The sequence below is a fragment of the Buteo buteo genome, chromosome 10 (genome assembly GCF_964188355.1).
Source record: "Buteo buteo chromosome 10, bButBut1.hap1.1, whole genome shotgun sequence".
NCBI lineage: Eukaryota > Metazoa > Chordata > Aves > Accipitriformes > Accipitridae > Buteo > Buteo buteo.
Window position 1 is genome coordinate 5,611,322 of NC_134180.1, and position 21,379 is coordinate 5,632,700.

Sequence of the window (21,379 nt, forward strand, 5' to 3'; positions counted from 1 at the left end):
GCTCCAGGGGGTGCAAGCTGCCGTTGTCCCTGCATCACATCCCAGCAGCCCCCCAGGCTGGGACCCCGGGGTCCGGGGTGGGCGAAGCACCGGCTCTCGGGCACTGCTCCAGCCCTGCCACCCCCATCGCGGCAGTCCCCACCGTGTGCCGGGAGCAGGGCTGGGGGGGAACGGGCCACCCCCGGGGTCCCTGCGCTGACGCAGGGCCGGGCGGAGGAGCTGGCAGCGCCGGGGCCTGTTGGCAAAGCTTTTTTTTTTTCCAGTTCCATAAAACATTTCCCTTCCTTGGAGCCCCAGGGGGGTTTCGGCTGGGAAGCCACGTGGCCCCGGCGCTGCCGGCCACGGGATGCTTCCTGGGGTGGGGGGATGTCTCCTTGGCCATGGGCCGGGTCCCCTCCGCGCTCCCCCTCTGCTGCTTGCGGGGTTCTCCCTGGACCCCAGCAGCGCCGTTGCATCCTGCCTCTCCTCCAGCCTGGCCTGGTGGGTGCCGTGCCTCAGTTTCCCCACCTTCAGAAAGGCAATGCTGGGGGCAGGTGGGGTCACCCCGGGGAAGCAAGTGAGCTTCAGCTCCCACACCCCGAAGGGGATGGGCAGAGACTGCACCTGGGGAAACTGAGGCACTTGGAGGATCCGAGTGAGTCTGCAGGAAGGCAGCGGGTGGCCCCGGGCGCTCCCACCACCGGATCTCCCTCCCCAGCACCCTCCCGGCTCCTCCACCCGCCGCTGCTGGCTGTGCCGCTGCTGGATACCATCCCCAGGGCATCCTTACCCCTTCCCCGTACCCCGGGCATGCTGCTCCCCAGTTTGGGGTGTATTTAGCAAAGCCGGGGACCAGCAACGCCAGTTGTTGCTGGACGTGAGGGTACGTGTGGGCACGTACCGTGCTGCTGGAGAAGCCCCCCCAGGCTTCAGCCCACCTGGGCCACCCCCGGCCGCTGTCTGCCGCCGGTGCTGCCTCCCCGGGGAGGGCTGTGCCGGCTGGCACGGGCCCAGGCAGCGCTGGCACCTGAGCCCGGGGCTGCAAAGAGAGCTGCTTTTCTTCCTGCTGTTTTCCAAAGCAACTGGCAGGTTCGCTGCTTGCCGCGGCCTCCCATGACCCGCGGCGGCGGCCTCGGCGCGCTCCCCGCGCCCCCGCTTGCAGCCGCACCACCTGCGAGGGCGAGCGCCGGCATCGCCTCCCGCCCTGGCACGTAGACGCAGGCAGGCGGGCACCGGCCCCGCTGCGGGGTGCTCATGGTGCCCGCGGGGGCAGCAGGGACCTGCCTGCTCCGGGATGGCTCAAAGGACCCAACGGGGTGTTTTTGGGTAGCGCCGGGCATGGGGAGCCCAGGGCAGCTTGGCGAGGGGTCCGGGGCTGCCGTGGTCCCAGGTGCGTGCTGAGCACTGGGTGCTGTATTAGCCCATCTGCCGCCTCCGAGTCTGATCCTGAGTGGGGCTGAGCATCGAGGCAGTAAATGAGGTGTGGGACCCCCTCACTGGCCTTGCATCCATCCTGGCTGACCCTCCCGACAGGGTGGCCGCATCCAGAATGCACCGTGGGTACGGTCCAGCCCATACGCAGCCTTGAGCCGTGCACGGATGTTGGCTGGAGGATGCTGTCGGCTCTGGGGGGGGGAAAAAAAGCCCCTGGGGTCTGGGGAGAGGAGCTGCGGAGAGGCTGCACTGTGTCCTGCCTTCACCTCTGCCTGCGCCAACGGTGCCAACCGGGCTGCCCCGGGCACCGGGGCTCCGTGCCCCGGCACGGGCTGCAAGAGGGTTTTTGCAAGTGCAGGGCTGGGTCCTCCCCACCCCAGCTGGGAGCTGTGGGGGAGCGTGGCCGCAACAGCCTGTTCTGCCCCATGGGCAGCTCCGGCGCGGGGCTGGGTGCGCGCAGGCGAGGCCAGCACAGCTCATACCATCCCTCGCCGCTTTTCCCGGGAGCTTCAGCTGCCGCTGCGCTCCCTCCCGCTGCTCCGTGCCTGACGTGCCTCAGTTTCCCTCCCCAGCACAGCAGTGTGGCTCTCCAGGGCCGGGGAAGCCTCGTTAGGGCTTGCCGAGCAGGCCGGGAAGCTCTGCCACGCCATGGCGGCGAGCAGCAAAAGTTATGAATAAGCTCTTGTTAATAAATACTTTATGATGAATCCAAATAGATTTCCTCCTCTGGAGCAATTATTGTAAAATGGGCTCTAATATGGTGCAGGGCCAGCCCCGGGAAGGGCTGGGTGCTTTTCAAGGCCTAAGTGCCTCCTTCCATCCCCTCTAATGAGCACTTCCCAATCATTTGCATCTGTCTCGGCAACAGGTCTCATTACCAGGTTAACTTATTACCAAAAGCCGCTTCGGTGAACAGTTAAGAAGCGGCTACCGGAGGCTTTGCTGGGGCCGCACGAGAGCGTTTTGTCTGTGCCGAGGGTGCCTGCGGGCTCCGGCGAGGGAAAACTGAGGCTGGGGCGAGGAGCAAGTCCCCGCCATGTGCCTTTTGGGTACCGGGATTTCGGGATTTTCAGGATTACAGGAACCTCTCTAGCTGCATCCCCCCCTGCCGCCGCACCAAGGCTTCCCATGGGGGCACGGCGCCCAGCACCGAACTTGCCAGCCCCTGCCCGGGCTCGTGCGGCCGCGGGGAGCAGGGACCTGGCAGGAGTGGCGGCCGTGGGAGCCGGCAGCACTTTGGAGGTGTGTGGCTGGCTGGCAGGGAGGCTGAGCATCCTTTCATAAAATAAACCCTGTGTGGTCCCTGCAGGGCCGGGATGCGGCGAGGTCGCCCCACATCGCTCCCTGCCCGCGGTGGGGATGGCATCCCGCTCCTCCCCGGGGCCAGGGTCATGTTGGTGGGGAGCAAAACCTGCTGCCGAGGTGACTGACCCCTCCTGTCCCCCTCCTCCTCCTCCGCACCCCATTCCCCCCCCCGCCCCCACCATAAAAACTGCTTGGGAATTTCCTGAGGAAACGTTTTTTTTGCATTGGAAAATTCAGGCTGTTGCGCTGAGCCCGACCTGTTTGGGCAAGGCGCTCAAGCGGAGGATGCTCGGAGGCCCGGCCGGCTCATGCTGCGGTGCCCCGTCACAGTGCCCCTGCCTGGTGCCGTGTCCCTGTGTGGCACAGAGCATCCCTTGCCGTCCCCAGGGTGGAAGGCACTCGCCGTGCCCGAGCAGCCGGGGTGCAGAGCCCCAGCACCGGCGCTGAGCTGGTGAGGACGGGCAGGAGCACAGGGAGAGGCAGTGCCTCGGCTGTGCCCCTGCCAGCTCCCTGGCGCTGCTAAAACCCAGGCTGCCGAAGGAGTTAATCCTGGCGTGGCATGTCCGGCTCCACAGCAGGACTGTCACCCGGACAGATCCGGGCTTGACGCGTGCCTCAGTTTCCCCTCGCAGCATCTGGCGCAGAAACTCAGCGCTCCACCGGTCCCTGGAAGGGGGGCGCGAGGGGGGCCCTGTGCCGGGGCCGGCAGCACCCCGACGCAGGCCTGCTCCTCCCCAGGTCGTGGGGCTTTACAAGCCCGGGCTGGATGAGGCCCAAGCACAGGCTCTGCTGCCAGATTCCCATCCGGAAATGCCCCGGGAGCAGCCTCGTCTGGGGTATTGCAGCACGTCTCTGCTTCCCAGCCCCACAAAGGAAAAACAGCAGGAGAAACACTTAACCAGCCCTTTGCCGGCGCGCCATGCTGCCGGCTGGGGTGGGGGGGCCGGCGGGGATCAGGGACGGGGACAGACGGAAAGCGCATCCCTGCTTTTGCTTTCCGAAGCGGAGCTGAGCGTGAAGCTGGCCGGTGTCAGCCGGGGCGGCGTGCCCGGCCGTGGGGTTCCCTGGCAGCACGGTGCTGGCGGCGTGGCGGGGATGCAGGGCACGGGGACGGTCCCCAAGTCATTTAGCTTGTCCCCTCGGTACCCAGCTGCAGCCGTCCCACCCGTCTGGCTGTCCTGGTGCCCCCCGGCTGCCCTCGCCTGGCCCCGCTAAAGCAGCTTAATTCCGCACGGCATCTCGGCGCGGGATAAGCTGGGCGGGAGGGAAAGTTGGCGAAGGGCTGATTGGCTTTCGGTGTAGCTCCCGGCCTGCCGTAATCCTGGGACAGGGGGGCCCACGATGATTTCGGGGGCATCGAGAGCTACAGGGGCTTCTGCACGCAGAAGGGTTGGTGAGGGGTCCCAGGCGTGGGTCCGAGCGGGATCTGAACATCCTTGGCACCGTGGTGGAAGGGGGAAAGCCGGCACCTACACGGCGTCCCACAGAAATTTGGGACTCGCGCTTGCTGCCCTGCGGCAGGGCACCGAGCATCCCCTGGCCCTCGCAGTGAGGGCGAGCAGCACCCACGGGTGCTGCCTCCCCCAAAAAGGGCTAACCTGGTTCTTGCCCAACTTCCCCGCAGCAGTGGCCGGGGTGGCACTACCCAGCAGGAGGGCAGGGACGGGGACAATGGCGTGGTGTCATCGTCCCCCCCCCGGCCCTGCGGCCAGCCCTGCCGCCGGCTGCCTGGGGAGGGTGGCGGGGCCGGGGGATGGCAGCAATTTGTAGGGCTCGTCTGAATAACCGGCCACCAAGGAAGATCAGCCGCCCACCTCCCCGGCCAAGTATTGTTTTTGGAACTCGCTGCTGCTTTTTTCGGCTCCTGTCTTACTTTTCTTTGACCTTCTTCCCTGATTTAAGACACATGCCCAGCCCTTGCCCAGCTGCACTGAATTAGCGGCTGCTGCTGGGGAGGGAACCAGACCCTGCAGCCGTGCGGGGCTGCAGCTGACCTGGGAGCAGCCGGCAGGGATGGGTCCACCAGGCAGGGATGAGTTCCCCTGGCAGGGTTGGGTCCCCATGGGTGGGATGGGTTCCTTGTCCCTCGTGGGGTATGGGGGGGGACGACACCTGCAAGGTCACAGCTCTGGTGGAGCTGCGTCCGGAGCAGGGGCTTTCAGGTCCCGTGGACGGCAGGGTTTGTGCTGGGGTGTTGGGTCTGTGCTGGCAAATAATGGGGTCTGTGCTTGGGGGGAGTTTTTGGGGTTAGTGGGGCTGTGCTGGTGGTTGGTGCTGGCAGTTATGGGCATCTGTACCAGGTTCAGGGGATGGTAGGGTCTGTGCTGGGATGCCTGTGCCAGGTCACAGCGGGGTCTGTGCCGGGGATGCTGGTCCAGGGGACACCAGGGGCTGCGCCGAGGGATCTGTGCTGGCTGCTCACAGGGCTGGTTTGGGGTTAATGGGGTCTGTGCTGGACTTGGGACCAAGTGGGAGTTAGCAGGGTCTGTATGGGGCCAGTCCCTGCCGGGAGCCCACTTCAGGGGACACTGTTCCCTCCAAGCAGGGTCACTTTGGGACACGGCTGCTTCAGCCGGGCAGTGGCATCGCTGCCCTAGGATGAGCGAGGCCAGCCGCTGTCTCCAGCGCTGCTCGCCCCATCCCACTGCCAGGGCTCCGTCCTCCCCCAGCTCCTGCCATGACCGCCGCCTGGGTCCTTCCCCGGAGCAGCGCCTGCCCTTGGCACCCTCTCGGCTGGGAGGGTAACCCAAACCCGGGCATGACCCTGTGAACCAGGGCCGTGGCACGGCGGTGGCAGCTGCCACCAGCCACCCCCCGCCCAGCCCTGGCAGCCTGCAGCGGAACTTGAGTGCCGAGCTGGGCTTCTCCCTCCTCCCCATCATCACCCGTCATGAGGGACCCGGAGGGCCAAATTCTGCCCTCGGGGATCAGCTGGCTGCCGCTCTGGCCAGGCACAGGGATGCTTGGCCCTCTCCCTGCCATTTTCCAAGCTGTGCCACTCCCCGCTGGGATGGCTCCCGCCACCTCTCCGTCCCACGGGGAGGGTTGTGGGCCTCCCCAGCCAGGAAGCACTGATTTTCCGAACTGGGAAAAAAAATAAAAAAAAAAAAAAGGGATGCGGGAAGGAGGGGCCAGGGAGGGGGATGCATTTTCCTTGTTTTCTTTTGGGGCCGGACTCGTCCAGCAGCGCTCGCCAAATGGAAAAAGACAGTCAGAGCATGCCTTGTACACTGGGCTGGGTGCCAGCCACTGGGCTGGCCGCAACTGGGGCAAACTGGGGGAGTTTCCCACTGGTCCGGAGCGAGCGGAGAGGTCCAAGGCACCCGCAGCCCATGCGGGAGCACTTGGGATACTGGGGCTGTGGGGGACCCGTCCCTTGGGTGCTGTGGTCTGGCAGCGCCTGGCACCGGCATGGCGGCTCCGGTGGGCGTGATGTCAGGTGGGATTTCTGCGCCTGTCGGGAGCGGATCCCGGCATGCGTGGGTGGGGAGGGGACAGTGTCCGGGCGCTGCCGAGGCGGCGTGCCTCGCACAAACGCCTGCCTTTCTGTGACACCGCAGGCGCCGGTATGCCCCAGCCACCCCCGGCAAGTGATGGGCCTGGGAGAATTGCAGCCGGTGGGATTTATGGGGGCTTGCCGGGACGGCGGGGGGTCCTGCTGCGTGGGGAGGGGTTCCCCGTCCCTGGCGGGCATGCGCCTCTGCCACAGCTCTTCCTCCTGGTTGCGCTGGGATGCAGCCTGGTGAGGATGTCCCTGGTGGGTCCCGTGGGCTCACCAGCCGTCCTAGGGTGGGTTTGGAGGGGGGGGGGACTCGGCCGGGAGTGACCGCCTGTCCCTCTGCTCCCGCAGGATGAGTTCCACCCCTTCATCGAGGCGCTGCTCCCCCACGTCCGGGCCTTCGCCTACACCTGGTTCAACCTGCAGGCCCGTAAGCGCAAGTACTTCAAGAAGCACGAGAAGAGGATGACGAAGGACGAGGAGAGGGCGGTGAAGGATGAGCTGCTGAGCGAGAAGCCGGAGGTGAAGCAGAAATGGGCCTCACGCCTCCTGGCCAAGCTGCGCAAGGACATCCGGCCCGAGTGCCGGGAGGACTTCGTGCTCTCCATCACGGGCAAGAAGCCCTCGTGCTGCGTCCTCTCCAACCCCGACCAGAAGGGGAAGATGCGCCGCATCGACTGCCTGCGGCAGGCGGACAAGGTCTGGCGGCTGGACCTGGTCATGGTCATCCTCTTCAAAGGGATCCCGCTGGAGAGCACCGACGGCGAGCGCCTGGTCAAGTCGGGCCAGTGCACCAACCCCATCCTCTGCGTCCAGCCCCACCACATCAGCGTCTCCGTCAAGGAGCTCGACCTCTACCTGGCCTACTTTGTCCGCGAGAGAGGTGGGTGCTCGTCCGCCTGCGGGGCAGAGCCGGGATGCGTCCCCACCAGAGACGGCTCCCCGGGCAGGGGATTCGCGTTTTCCCGTCCCATCCCTGCCTCTGGCTCGGGAACACGTTTCCCGTTGCAGACCTCGCAAAGAGAAGCCCAGTGCTCCCCTCTCTCCAGACTGCTGCCCACGTGGGTGCCCCCCACCCTGCCCATGCAGCCCCTCTTCCCCAGCCAGGACAGATCCTGGCTGCCCCGGGAGGCACATGCCAGGCAGGGGAGGAGGCGAGTGGTCCCTGAGGATGCTCCTTGCTCTGGGCATCCCCCAGAGGGGGGTCTCGGGGGGCTTAACCCCACATCCCACGCCTGCCTGACGTGGCTGCCTGTGCTGGCAGCCCAGTGAGGAGCGGGTGGGCGGCGTGGGCAGGGAAGGGACAGCCTGTTCCTGGCGCACCCCCCGAGGGCTGGAGCTGGGAACGGTCCAGCAGTGCCAGTTTGCCGTGGGCTGCAGTCCCAGCCCCTCGCCTGGAGGGTGACCGAGGAGGGGACAGGAGCAGCTGAGGCCGGCTGGGGAGGGGGCGGTGATAACGCCAGCGGGGGCAAACCCCAGCAGCTCCTGCTGTGCGCTGAGGGGATGCTGAACCACTGCCCTTCACCTGCCTGGGGGTCCCACAGACCTGGGGAGAACTGGGCTGGTTTCACTACAGCAAGGAGGGAGGGTCAGATCCACTCTCGAAGCCTTGACAATCGAAAGGGGGAAACTGAGGCACAGTGGGCAGGGCAGACGGCGGTTTCCAGGCTCAGAAGATTAGGTCCCTAAGCCATCATCCTTGCTGCTGGCTCATGCCACCTCCCCGTGTGCTGGGAAGGGGAAGCTTGTAGTAGCTCGGGTCAGATCTTATTTTACCCAGGCAGGTTTGGTGTTCCTGGCTGGTGACGTGCTGGCACAGACAGCCTCCTGGCAGATGGGGTCCCCCAGAGACCCCGACATCCCCCAGCACCCCCAGGCAGATGAGGAGCCTGGGGAGATGCTGCATGATCCCCACAGGCGAGGGCAGGGCTTGGTTTTGCAGGGATGATGCAGAGCCAGGGGGGACTGCGATTGGGAGCCCCGAGGGGCGGTCAAAGGGCTCATGGCCCCCCCACGGCCAGGCCAGGCTGCCCAGGTGTGCGGGGACCAGGACACCAGTCCTCTCCTGGCAGCAACCCCCTGCCCACGCCTGCAGCACTGGGTGATGCCCCCCCAGCCATGCCCCCCGTCCCCGTGAGCCCATCCCCATCAACACCACGGCGTGGGCAGCGTGGGGCTTGTGGCTCCTTGCCCGGCACTGGCCAGGGCCCAGGGATGGGTAACGACACCACAGAGGGCACCGTGGTGCCGGCAATCCCAACAGAAGGGGTGCCAGCACCATGAATCACGGTGGGCATGGGTAGCCAGAGATGGCTTTGCCCCTGCCTGGCCAGCAGTGGGATGCACTGGGTGTCACTGGGGAAACTGAGACACGGTGGGCATGTGACCCCCCCCCACAATGCTCCCCAGGGAGCCATGCGTCCCGGGCAGAGCGCTGGAGGGGGCTGCCGAGCCCTCGTGGCTTTGGGGAAAAGCAGGGCACAGCCTCTGCTAGTGGATAGCCAGGGTCGGATCCTGCCCCAGGGCCCACGTGGGACCCCAGGCAGGCGGTGGGCGCGGGCCACCAGTGGCAAGGGGTGCACGTGTGCAGTCGCACACGCGTGTGCACCCAGGACCTGCCTGCCCAGCCGCATCTCCCGACGTGTGCTGTGCGCACACGTGGTACTGGTGCTGTATGCCCATGCCCACGCACGTGGCTTGCCCGCTCAGAGGCAGGATGGGGCCCAACAGGACCGGGTGCTGCCGTTTCCCAGTGGCACATTGGGAACTGTGGGTGCTGTGCTGGGGACGGGGGTGCCCTGGGTGCTGGCTGGGGTGGGGGTGTGGGTGCTCTGTGCAGGATGGGGCAGCGGCTGCTGGGCAGGGTAGGGGGGTGTCGTGTACTGGGCTCAGACATGGCCGTGCTGGGCTGAACTGGGATGGGGTACTGGGGTTAACTGGGGTGCTGCCTGCTGCGCTGGGGGCACCCCATACTGGCTAGGATGGGAGTGCTGCATACTGGGCTGGACTGGGGGCACCCTGCGCTGGCTCGGCTGGAGATGTAGTGTCACACTGGGCTGGGGGGTACCCTGTACTGGGCTGGACTGGGAGCCCTACGGTGGCCATGACGGGGTCCCCTATACCTCTTGGCGTGCCGCGTTGGGGTGCTGGTGGGTTCCCTGGCCACGCCGCAGCCGGCGGCTGTCCCCGGGGGAGATGGCTGCCCCTCTGCCACCACCCCCCCAGCGACCTTGACCCCGGCGTCTGGGTCCCCAGCAGCCGCAGTCACCTGACTGTCTAATTGGGAACACAGCGGCTGTAAATACTCTCTGATAAGGCCTGGCAGCCTCTCACTTTCCCTGTTAAGGTCGCTCTCTGCCCCGGTTAAGGGGGACCGGGACGGGCCAGCGGCATCAGCTGCGCTGGGCTTGGGACCCCCCCTGAGGTGCTGCAGGGTGCTGGGTGCTGCGGTGGGGTGGGTGCTCGGCATTGCCCCGGCCCCAGCCCGCAGCGGGCGCTTTCTGCGGGGCCGTGGCTAGCGAGGGGTTATCCGGCCTGCTGCATCGGTGGGGAAACTGAGGCAAGAAGGGACGTTGGGGCAGGCGCCGCATCGGTGCGACCCTGTGCTGTACGGCCAGGCCAGGCGATGCCCCCGCTCAGGGGGTGCTGGGCATCCCCGCCGCCTCGCACGCTCGCTGGCCTCCTCCCTGCCCAGCACGCTGCCTGCTCCCTCCTGTCTGCTCGCTCCTGCTCGCTCCTGCGCGCTTTCCCCTTTTGCACATCTCGCCCTGCAGCCAGCTCCCCCGCCTCCCCGCAGCATCCCCAGTCCCTGGGGCTGGGGGGTGAACGGGAGGAGGCTGGGGGAGATCTCGCCTGCGTGGGGGCCCCCCCAGCTGGGCAGCTCCAGCTCCCCGCAGCCCCCGCGGCCCCCCATTATCAGGCCGAAGCACGTGGGCTCTCGACTCCCCCGCCTACGCCTGGCCCGTTTTGCTGGTGTCAGCACAATTTCCCAGCCGCTGCTCTGGCAACCCGGCGGAGGGGAGGCGGTGGAAGAGCCCCCCGGCCCTGCTCTCCCCACCTGGGGTTGGGGGGCAGCCTTGGGGGGGGGGGGCGGGCTGCCTCCTGGTGCCCCCCCCCCCTCCCCCGGACAGATGCCAAGAGCCAGCTCTGCCTCTTGGCTCTTTCTTGCCCCCCCCCATCCTTCTGCCTGGAAGACCCGCCTGGCTTTCTGTGCCCCCGGGTGCACATGGAGAAACTGAGGCACGAGCGATGCCAGGCTTGGGGGAGGCCACATCCCAGCCCCGCTGTCCCCGGGGGGGCTGCCGTGGGGTGCAGGGGAGTGACGGACTCCTGGGTCTGCTCCCCAGCGCTCGGCAGCACAGCACCAGTGCATCCTGCCCCGCACCCACAGCCCCCAGTACCCCTGTGGGCAGGGCGGACCGCCAGCTCGGTGCAGGATGTGTGCAGGGTGGGTGCAGTGCTGGGAGCAGGACTGGGAGCAGGATGAGTGCGGGACTGGGTGAGGTCTGGGTGCAGGGTTGGTTGGTGGACCGAGAGCAGGGCTGGGTGCAGGACTGGGTGCTGGATGTGAGCAGGGCTGGGTGCAGGACTGGGTGCTGGATGTGAGCAGGGCTGGGTGCAGGGCTGGGCTGTGCACACCGCAGTGGGGGAGGGGATAGCGCTGCAGCCCAGAGCTGGGTGTGCGGGGAGGGGGGGGGGGGCTGAGGGGGGGGGGAGAGCTCGGAGGTCGCTGGTGAAAGTCAAAAGCATTGCAGTAAAATGGTAATCAATCTCCCCAGTCGATGGTGCCAGGACCTTCGAAGCATTACAGAGAGATTCCTCCCAGCAGCTCCCGACGGCAGCAGCCAGTCTGGGGGGGCTGGTGCCCCCCTCCCTGCACCCTCACCTCAGTGCTCCCCACCTCCATGGGCGCCCCTCCCTGCGCCCTCACCCATGTGCCTCCATCCCTGCATCCCCATCCCTATGCACCCGTCCCTGCATCCCCCATCCCTGGACCCCCCCCTCCTCCTGCCCCCATCCCTGCATCCCCATCCTGGTACCCCCCATCCCTAGACCCCATCCCCATCCTGGCCAGGCTCCAGGACCCTGGCGGAGGCAGGATGGGGTCTGCACCTTTTGGGGTGCTCCGGGGCTGGCAGGGACCCTGCAGCCGACATGCTCAGCGGGGCAGGGAGGGGCAAGGCTGTGCCCTGCAGTGAGCTTCCCCTGGTAGTGCCTGGCGGCTGAGCCCGGCTGTGCCCCCCCCCACACCAAGGCCATGTGGGGTGGGAGCAGATGGGTGCCCAGGGCAAGCAGGCGGCGGGCCCCAGGGTGGCATCCCGCTCCTGGCACCCCCGGCACGCTGCCATGCGCAGCCGGCTGCGCTGCCGCCGGCGGACGGCACCCAGGGGGGAGTCAGGGACCTCCACGCCGTGCCAGCATCTGCGTCTCCCACCGCCTGGCAGCCCCTTATCTCCCCTCACCAGCCTCGCCGCTGGCTGCGGCGCGAGGCAGATGGCACCAATCTGCTGGGGAGCCCGTGCCAGGGCTCTTGTCCTGAGCGCGCCTGCCGGCCGTGCCAGGCCGGCCGTGCCAAACGGCTGTGCCGTCCCTCCAGATGGAGGAGCAGGCGTTTCCCCGGGCAGCGCTCGCTCCACCAGCCCCCGCGCAAATATTTATCGGCAGGGTTGCGAGGAGATTGATGGGGTGCACAATATTTGGGCTCTGCTGTTCGCAGAGCTGGGCGCCGGCAGGCAGGCGGGCTGGAGGACCCCCCCCAGCATGCAGATAAACACGCGCAAACCCTCCTCCCGCTCCAGGTATCTCCTCTCCCAGCCAAATAACCAGGGAAGCTGGGTTGAGGGGGGCAAGATAGGCAGAGCCCAGCGGGGAGAGCAGACACCCCCCCCCCGGGAAAGGGCACAAGGGTACGAGACATCGGAGAATGGGCAGGGGCTGGGTTTCTGCCCCCGAGAGCTGCGTGCCACGGAGGTGGCCGTGGAAAGGGGCTCACCGGGGTGCGGTGACCCCGACCCACCGTCCCTGTACCCAGCCCCGCCGCCAGCCCGGCGGCGGCAACAGCCAGGGTGGTTTCGGCATGCTGGAGCTCTCTGGATCGATGTGCCGGCGACCTTGGGGAGGTCAGGGCTTCCCCGGCTCTCCCGCAGTGCGCCGAGCCGGCAGCATGCCGGAGCCGGCCGGCTTCCCCGCAGTGCCCAGCTGGCAGGGGGCAGCCCCAGCCCCGCCTCATCGGTGAAACAAGTTGCCCCGTGCTCAGCCCTGCCGCCTCGGCCGGGGTGAGCAGTGCCTACCCGGGGACCCAGCACGGGGTGCCGCGTCCTGCGGTGCTGGGGTTTTGGGGCAAGGGGCCAGAGCGGTTCCCTGCGCCGTTCGGCTCCCGATGAATAAAAGATGAGCGAGCTCCGTCTCACAAGCACCTGCCGTCCTCCGCCTTCGCCACCCGCCATCCCCCCGCGCTGGCAAGCGTCGTGCCCTCCCCGGGGCCGCAGTTGCCATCCTGGCCGGGTGCCCGGCTCCGTGCCGCGCTGGCAAGGGACAGCTGGGGCGGCAGATGCCCGCCGCGCCCCCTCCCGCCGGCGGCTGCGGGCATGGAGGAGGGGAACAGACGCCACCAAGCCCCCCCTCGGTGTGCCGCTGCACCCCCGAGCCGGGCTGGCACTGCCAGCTGGGGTCTGGGGTCTCCTGCCATGCCAGCCCCTGCGCTGGAGTCTCGGCCGGCCTCAGGGAGGGCTTGAACCTGCCCCCCCCTCCCCGTCAGCCCTGTGTGGCCTCAGCCCTCGGCCCCCGGGGCGGGAGATTCCCACAATACACTGGGAGCGATGCCTGCGGTCAGCGTGGGGGTGAGACTGGGGTCAGGGGGGGCCATGTGGGACTCTGGGGGGGGGGCGGCTGGGCTGTGCCGTGGGGCGATGTGCTGCGGTGGGGCCGTGTAACGCTGTAGGACTGTGCCGTGGGGCTGGGGTTGGTGGGGCAGTGGGATGCTGGAAGCCCCCAGCAGCTGCCCAGGGCCAGGCCCCTCGGCAGGGGCAGTGGGTCCGGCGGGGCAGTGGGTCTGTCCAGTGCAGACAGGGGGCCAGGCCTGGGACCCTCCGGCTGCGCCCGCAGAGCTGGGGTGTCCCTCTGCCCCCGCCGTCTCCCTTCTCCTTCCTCCTGCCCTCCCACCCTCCTGCCTTTCCCCCTGTGTTCCTACTGCCGTCCTTCTGCTTTCTCTTCCCTCCCTCTCCTCCTCATCAGCAATTTCCCTCTTTCCTTATTTTTATTTTCATCTTTCTTTTGTTCCTTTTCTTTCTCTTTTTCCTTTTCCTTTCTTCTTCCTTTCCTTTTTTCTTTTTTCTTTTTTCTTTTTTCTTTTTCTTTTTTCTTTTTTCTTTTTTCTTTTTTCTTTTTTCTTTTTTCTTTTTCTTTTTTCTTTTATTTTCTTGTTCCTTTTTTCTTTTTTCTCTTTTTCATTTTTCTTTTTCGTTTTTTCTTTTGCTTTTTCTTTTTCTTTTTCTTTTTTCTTTTTCTTTTTCTTTCTTTTTTCTTTTTTCTTTTTTCTTTTTCTTTTTTCTTTTTTCTTTTTTTTCTTCTTTCCCTTTCCCTTTTCCTTTCCCTTTCTCTCCACTTTCATTTCTTCCTCCCTTTTTTCTTCCTTTCTCCCTCCCTTCCTTGTTCTCCTTTCTCTCTCCCATCCCTCTCTCCTCTCTCCCATCCCCTCCCAGCAGCTGCACCCCCGGGTGTCCCCAGCCCCCCCCAGCCCAAGGCTCAGGGGCTAGGTGCCAGCACCCCGTGGTGGGCGGGGGGGGTCCCAGGGGGGGAGCGGGGGGCTCAACCATCCCTTTGTCCATCCCACTCTCACCCGTCCCTTTGTCCACTGCCATCTGTCCCCGCTCGCCTCCCCGGGCGCCGGCAGCCCTGGATGTGGCCCAGGCCTGGCAGGGCCGAGCGAGGGGGCGGCTGCGACGCCCGCCTGGGGGGGTTCCCCCCCGGCCGTTGCCGTCTCCCCGCGCCGGCCGGGGTCGGCCGAGGACAAACCCGCTCGCTCCCAGCGCGCCAGCGCTCGCTTGCAGGCGCCGGCCAACGTGCTCGCGCCTCCCCAGCCTCCCGCCCGGGCCAGCTGGCTGCAGCCGGCGAACGTGGCAGCGGGGCACGTCCGTCCCCCCCGCCGCCTTGGGGGATGCCTCCAGCCAGGACCTCCCCAGGGTTTTGCTCGGCTGGGGGAGGAGAAGCTGCCGCCCCCGCGGCATTCGCGGCCTGCCAGAGAGTGGGCTGAGACCCAACAAACTCATCTCGCCCCCTCGTAGCACCGCAGCCCTCCAGGCACGACGGCGGGGGCTGAAGGGGGAGCGGGGCGTTACAAAGAGCATGGCGGAGGGGTCCGGTGCCCCCGGCGCGCCGGCTGGCCCGGCTGAGCTGGGATTTACCCGGCACACACGGCGTTTCTCAGGGTATTATATAAAGGAGGTTACACAAGCGGGTCTGTTCCGGGTTTTATGTAAGGGCCACCCCGGCCCGCCTGGCAGCGGGACGGGCAGCGTTGCGCAGACCAGTGGGGCCAGTGTGGGGCTGGGGGTCTGGCAGGGAGGGGCCCCCGAATCACAACCCCCCAGCAGCTTCGCCCACCCCTAGCTTTTGCAGGGGGGCCACTGCCCCACAGCACTCAGGCTCCCTCAGGTCTCCAGGTGTCCCCCATCCTGACCAGGCTGTTCACTCTGGGCCCTAGTGATGCATGCTGTGGGCGAGGGCCAGCCGGAGGCACCGGGGAAGCTGCGTGTTGCTCCTGGGTAGGTGCCGTGGCTGCACCGCCACCGAGGGAGAGGCAGGGGGGGCAATTCCCCAGGGGTCTTAGCCCTGAGCCGGCCCCAGGGGAAACTGAGGCACAGGGCAGGAGCCTGCAGGAAGCGGTGCTGAACCCTCGCCCATCTCCTGCCCTGTCACCAGCAGAGCTGGGGGAGGAGGAGGAAAGCTGCTGCCCTCACCCCGGGGGGGGGGCCTGGGCCACGCACGCTGGCGCCAGTGGCTCCACCAGCCCCCAGCATCCTTCAGCCTCTGCGCCTGCGCCCTACGCCACTGCCGGTAACACCGTGCACTGTTACCGTCAGCGCTCAGGCACAGAGCCAGGGCTCTCCCGCAGCTGCGCCAGCCCCAGGGGGCACCCGGCCTGCAGGGACCCCCCCCCCGCCCAGGGCCAACCCCGCTGCCCGGGGGTCGTTCCCACACGCCGAGGCCACGGGCAGGGACTCGCCGTGGGGCCGGCGGCACCCTGCCAGCCTGCGGGGCCGGGGTGCTGGGGATCCATAATTCAATGGGTGGCATCGGTCCAGCCTGCCAGCGCGGCCAGGAGCCCGGGCAGCCCTCGCCCCCACTCCCCCCCTCCCCGGGCACACACTTTGCTATTTTTAAAAAGCGATTGGATCAACCTGTTTGGGCACCGAGCGCTCTCCCGCTCCGTGCTGGGAGGGTGGGGGGAGGACCCGGGCACTGAACACCTTCCCCCCTGGGCTCCCTGCAATGTGGCAGCAGGACCCCCCCACCTCCATCTTCCATCCCGGCCCTGGCAGGCGTGGAGGGTGCAGAACGTCCCCCATCAGCGAGACTGGGGGCGCGGGGGGCTCCCCAGGCTATTTATACCTTCCCAGTGTGACCGAGCCACTTGTTGGGTGCTGGATTTGGTCACCCCCCCCCCCCCAAATGTCCCTTGAGGGGAGCAAGGCCGTGGCGGGAGCGCGGTGAGATCCCTTCGCCATTTTAGTGTGCGCCGGCCGGCCGCAGGCAGCCGTCACATGGCGGTGAGAGCAGAGTTTGGCCCGGCCGCGCTGCGCCGGAGGAGGCAGCCAGAAATCTGCTGGCGAGCTCGCCCGGCTCAGCCACGAGGATCACCAGCAGCTGGGGGGGTACCGAGCCCACGGCCCCTGTCTTCGCGCCCACATGCCTCTGTCAGCGGGGACACGAGGGTGCCGGGAGGGGACAGTCCTGCTGCCAGGCCTCGAAGCTTGGGAAAAGTTCTTGGTGCTCCTTAGGGTGCCGTGGCTGGGACTGGGGTGCTCGGGTTGGGGTCCCCCCCCGCTGGGAACAGGGGTGGGGGGGATGGCGTCGGTGATGCCGGATCAGGGTGATGCCGGTGGGAGAGTGTAGGGACACAGCGGGCATCGGGGGGGTACCCAGGGCAAGCGTGTGGCCCTGCCGGGTGCCCTGGGGAAACAGGCACCAGGCCGGGGGGGGCTTTGGGGGCAGCGAAGGTCCACGTGGAGCATCTGGGAGCGAGGAAAGATCCATGCGGGGCATCTCGGGGCGAGCAGGGTCCGTGCAGGGTATCTCAGGGTGAGCAATTGTGGGAAGTCCCGCGGGCCGAGCCGAGGGCCGTGCGGAGCACCGCGGAGGCCGCCGGGTGAGGGCAAGGCCCGGGGGGGGCTTCTTAGTGGCCAAGCACCCCTGGGAGCGGGCAGCCGGGTGCCATCCCCCGGGGGCGAGCAAGGGGGGCCGGGGGGAGCCCCGAGGCGACGTCGGGGAGGGGCGCGGGGAGCCAGGCCGGCCTTGGGGCTGTAACCGCAAGACACCGCCCCGTGCCTTGGCCGGGCTCCACCGCTAACCACTTCCAGAGCCGCTGCGAGATTTGTTGTTTTAAGAGGCGAGGAGGGGCCGTGTCCGGCTGTGCGGTGCCCGCGGGCGCGCGGGGGGTCCCTGCTGCCGCTCGCCCCCTTCACCGGCCGGCTCGTGCCCTGCTCGCTCCCGCCGCCCGCTCCCGCGTGCTTGGGCACGAGGCGGCCTTCGAAATGGGGGGGAAAAAGGGGGAAAAAAAAAAAAAAGAAAAATGGAGGGGGGGGGGGCAAAACCCCCGCGCCCGTCACTGGGGGAATTTCTGCTCCCTAAAATGGCTGCCTGGAGGAAGCCAAGCGTGCGGGCCAGCGCACGGGCAAGCGCGCGGGCACGGGGCTAGCTGGTGGCGGGATGCGGCGTCGGGGCGGGATGCCGCAGGGCCGCCGGCGTGAAAGGGCTGCCAGGCCGGCGCGGGGAAAGGGTGGGGAGGAACGCCGGCAACTGGGGAGGGAGACAAAATGGCTGCGTTCGGCATCGACATCAAGCGGCCCCGGGGGTGGCGCGGGTGGCGCAGAGGGGTGTTGGGGTGGGGGCATGGCTCGGCCTGGCCGGCCAAAAATAACCGCTCTTGGAGCCGTGCGTGCACGAGGGACTGGGGGGAGCATGGGGCGGGAGGGGGAGAAAAAGGGGGGAGAAAAAAAGGAAAGAAAGGGAAAAAACCCCAAGCCGCAGCAGGCGGGCTGGCAGCAGCGGCCGCTCTGTTTTGACGGTGTTGTTTGGATTGTCGCAGCCCTTTCCCGGCATCAGCCAAAGCTGCGAAAGAGAAACGCCAAAGGCCAAGGGGTGGGAGGAGGAGGAGGATGGAGGAGCAGGAGGAAGGACGACGAGAGGGGGAAATACACGGCGAAAGTTTTGGAAGGGCTTTGGGAGCAGCCGGGTGAGGGGCACGCGGCCAAGCCTGCGCCGGGGAGGAAGGATGCTCCCGAGCGCGGCTCAGGCCCCGGTGGGGCGCGGGGAGCCAGAGGGTGCACCGGCTGTGCCATGCTGGGCTGTGCCAGTGCTGCTGAGCTCAGCGTCTGAGCCGGGTTATTTTTAGCTAAGATGGAGCAGGGACGGCAGGGGCTTCGGGAGTCGGAGCGGGTGCTGCCCCCGGGGCCCTGCTGCCCTCTGGGGGGCTTGGAGGAGGCAGGACAAGGTGCCATGGGGCAGCAAGGGCGATGCCTGGCCGTGGTGACACTACCCGGTGGGGCAGGGATGGGTCATGGCAGTGGCTGGAGGGAGGAGAGGAGGCAGGGAGACGGGAGCTTGGCCAGGCGGCCATCACCCTGCCTCGGGGCCGCTCAAGTGCCACAGGTTTCCCTCCTGAGGAGAGCAGCGCCTGTATCCTGCATGCCAGCGTGGGGCTGTCCCCGTTCCTGTTGCCGGCAAGGAGGCCGCAGGGAAGGATGGTTGCTGGCTCTTCCCCAGTGGCTGGGGAAGTGCTGGCTTGGTTGTGGCCTTTCTGTGGGGTGGGAGCCACTGGCCAGACTGTGCCTCAGTTTCCCCCCCACCCGCAGCAGAGCGGCGAGGGAGGCTGCCAGGGCAGTTAGCCGGCAGGTATCCCCGGCTTGTAGCGACATGGGGTGGCTCATGCCGGTGGTGGTTTCTCTTGCAGATGCAGAGCAGAGCAGCAGCCCCCGGACGGGCATCGGCTCGGACCAGGAGGACAGCAAACCCATCACGCTGGGTGAGGAGGGCGAGCAGGGCTCGGGCAAGCAGGTCAAGAGACACCTGGCCTTGTCCCCAGGGTCCCTGCAGCGGAGGTGGCCCACTCGACAGGCGGTCATGCCCCCTGCGCCGACAGCTCCCACCGGCTGTTCTGGTGCCCACCAACCCCAGCCAGCTACTGCCTGGCACCTGCAATGACCTGGGCATGGCCTCAGCCTCATCCCATAGCCAGCAGAGCCCTGTTGGAGCTGTGTCCCTTGGGGACAGCAGCTGTCATGGAGGTCCCATTGTAGGGGTGCAGCCCCCAGCCCTGCCGGTGCTCTCAGCCGCAGGGAAACTGAGGCATGGAGCAGCCCCAGGGTGTCAGCAGCTAGAGGGGACCAGTTGGGGTGGTTCCTTGCTGGAGGAGGGAAGTGGAGCAAAGCTGGCTGAAGAGGGGGGACAGGTGGCATTACGGAGGATTTGGGGATGTTGGGGTGCCCTCAAGCATCGCCACAAGACAATGCGGGGCAGGAGGAGTGGTCCTGTCCTTCCCCCAGCGCTCCCTCCTCTCTCCCATGCAGATTCGACAGACTTCCAGGAAAGCTTCGTCACCTCGGGGGTGTTCAGTGTCACCGAGCTCATCCAGGTGTCCCGAAGTGAGTGCCACCATGATGCCACCCTTCCCCAGCTGCCTGGGCACGGCAGCATCCTGACAGCTCCCCCATCCCAGCTGCGGGCTGGGGCTCCCCTCCCTGCCAGGCGGGGGGCAATGCTGGGCCCCCCCTGATTCCCCTCTCTCCCTGCAGCGCCGGTGGTGACAGGCACGGGGCCAAACTTCTCCCTGGGGGAGCTGCAGGGCCACCTGGCCTACGACCTGAACCCCTCCAGCACTGGCATGAGGAGGACACTGCCCAGCACCTCCTCCAGCGGGTAGGTGCCACCGGGGCGATGCCGGGGTGATGCTGGGGCGATGCTGGGGCGATGCCGGGGCGATGCCGGGGCGATGCCAGGGCCAGCCTGAGCACAGCCGTGGGCCGCCGGCCATCTCGCCGAGGGGGAGGCGGGGGGGCAGGCCGGATCCTGCTGCGGGCTGGCGCTGATCCCTTCCCTGCCCCCCAGGAGCAAACGGCACAAGTCGGGGTCCATGGAGGACGACATCGACACCAGCCCGGGGGGCGAGTACTACACCTCCTCCAACTCCCCCACCAGCAGCAGCCGCAACTGGACAGAAGACATGGAAGGGGGTAGGTGACTCCCTATAGGGGCCTCCCTATAGGTGCCCTCCTGCTGCTATAGGGCCCCCCCGGCCACCTCACGGGTCCTCTACAGGCACCACTGTCAGACCTCCCCTGTGAAAGCCCGGGCGCTCTGTATGTGCCATGGTGTTGCTATAGGGATCCTCAAGTCAAAGCACAAGCTGGCTATAGGTGCTGTGGTGTTGTTACAGGGACCCCCAGCAAGTCACTGCTTCTCTGTAGGAGCTGTGGGGTTACTGCAGAGCCCCCCATTAAGTCACAGGCTCTCCAAAGGTGTCCAGGTGTTGCTGTATCCCCCCCCATGTAGGCACAGGCTCTCTCTATAGGTGCTCTCTATAGGGCCAGCCCAGCGCCCCAGCCCCACGCTGGCCTCTCCCAGCCCCACGGCGGCCGCTTGGCGCTACGGACAGCTTGCTTTCTTGCTTGGCGTTTTTTTCCCTTTCCTGTCTAGACAGCCCCAATTAGCTGTTCATTAAGAAAAGGGGGGGGGCTGGGCTAATTAAAGCGATGCTGCAGGGCTGGCACAGCGGCTCCCACGCCCCAGGGCGCCTTTGCGGGGCTGCAGGCGAAGGAGCCGCTCATCTTTCTCCCCCCCTTGGCTCTTATCCTGCCTCCCCGCACCCCAACAGTGGGGCAGGATCCATCCTGGCCCCCCAGCCCTGCCAGAGCCTGGGGGGGTGCCCAGCTGGGGGGGTTGGTGGTACCAATGCTGTCGGAAGGAGGCGTGGGGAAAGCGAGTCCTGCCCCAGGACAGTGCCCCATATGGGCCAGGGACTGTGCCCCATCCTGCCCCACCTCGGGCCCCATGGGGCTGGTGCCACGGGGGGGCAGGTGGGAGGGCAGGAGGGTCCTGGACAGAGATGTAACCCCCCCCCCCCGCAGCGTTGCACGTGGGCGTGCGGGCGTGTGTGGAGGAAGGGAGCCGTGCTGGGGCGTCCCTTGTCCCCCACCAGTGGCCTGATCCGGGGCAGGGATGAGGGGGGGCAGTGGGGGGACTCAGCCGTGGCAGCGGGGGGGTTATGGCAATCCTGTACGGGATGTTCTGGGAAATCCTCCTAACCCCTGGCTGAGAAGGGGCTAAACCCATTACCGGGCCTGGGCCAAATGGCCAGAGCTAAAGCTGTGGTGGCAGGGGATTAACGTGCCCACCGCCCCCTCCCGCTCGGTCCTGCGCCCCAGGGTGGCCCTCAGGGACCCAGACACCCGGTGCTCTGCGGGGGTCCTGGGGAGGGGCTGCAGGTCCCTGGTGGGGTCAACCCCCAAGCTGACACCTTTCTGCCTCCCCGGGAGCTACTTCTGGTGGCAGGATGTGGTCCCCAGCCCCAGGGTGCCAGGGGAGGTGGGTGCCCAATGGGGACTGTGGGGTCACAGCGGCACCCATAGGGGCACCCATTTCTGCACCTGGGGTGGGCACATGCACATACACAGAGCTGTGTGCACCTGCATGCACACACAAATGTGCGCTTGCATGCACAGTTGTGCACACAGGTACGTGTGCACGCATGCTCTGGCTGATGCCCATGCATGAACACAAGCCTGCACACACACGTACATGTACACACACTCACACAGGTGCACACAGTCGTGCCGATGCACACACACGCACGTGTGCACGTGCATGTACATATGCACATGCAGGTGTGGGCACACTCGTGCACGCCCATATACCAGTGCACACACACATGTGCATGTGCACACCTGC

At 66.8% G+C, this 21,379-nt stretch overlaps 1 protein-coding gene across 9 annotated transcripts in view; it reads left to right on the forward strand.

Annotated features, from left to right (window-relative positions):
* Nucleotides 1-21,379, forward strand: part of NFIC (nuclear factor I C) — a 47,880-nt gene that overhangs the window by 14,235 nt on the left and 12,266 nt on the right. For 5 of the 9 annotated variants that reach the window (XM_075038222.1, XM_075038224.1, XM_075038220.1 and 2 more), the window contains exons 2-6: nucleotides 6,569-7,100; nucleotides 18,387-18,458; nucleotides 18,979-19,077; nucleotides 19,228-19,351; nucleotides 19,541-19,665. In XM_075038222.1, the coding sequence (XP_074894323.1) occupies nucleotides 6,569-7,100; nucleotides 18,387-18,458; nucleotides 18,979-19,077; nucleotides 19,228-19,351; nucleotides 19,541-19,665 (952 nt within the window). Of the gene's footprint in view, nucleotides 1-6,036; nucleotides 6,158-6,568; nucleotides 7,101-18,386; nucleotides 18,459-18,978; nucleotides 19,078-19,227; nucleotides 19,352-19,540; nucleotides 19,666-21,379 lie in introns of those variants that run through there. The other 4 variants (XM_075038221.1, XM_075038227.1, XM_075038230.1 and 1 more) reach the window with 2 other exon arrangements.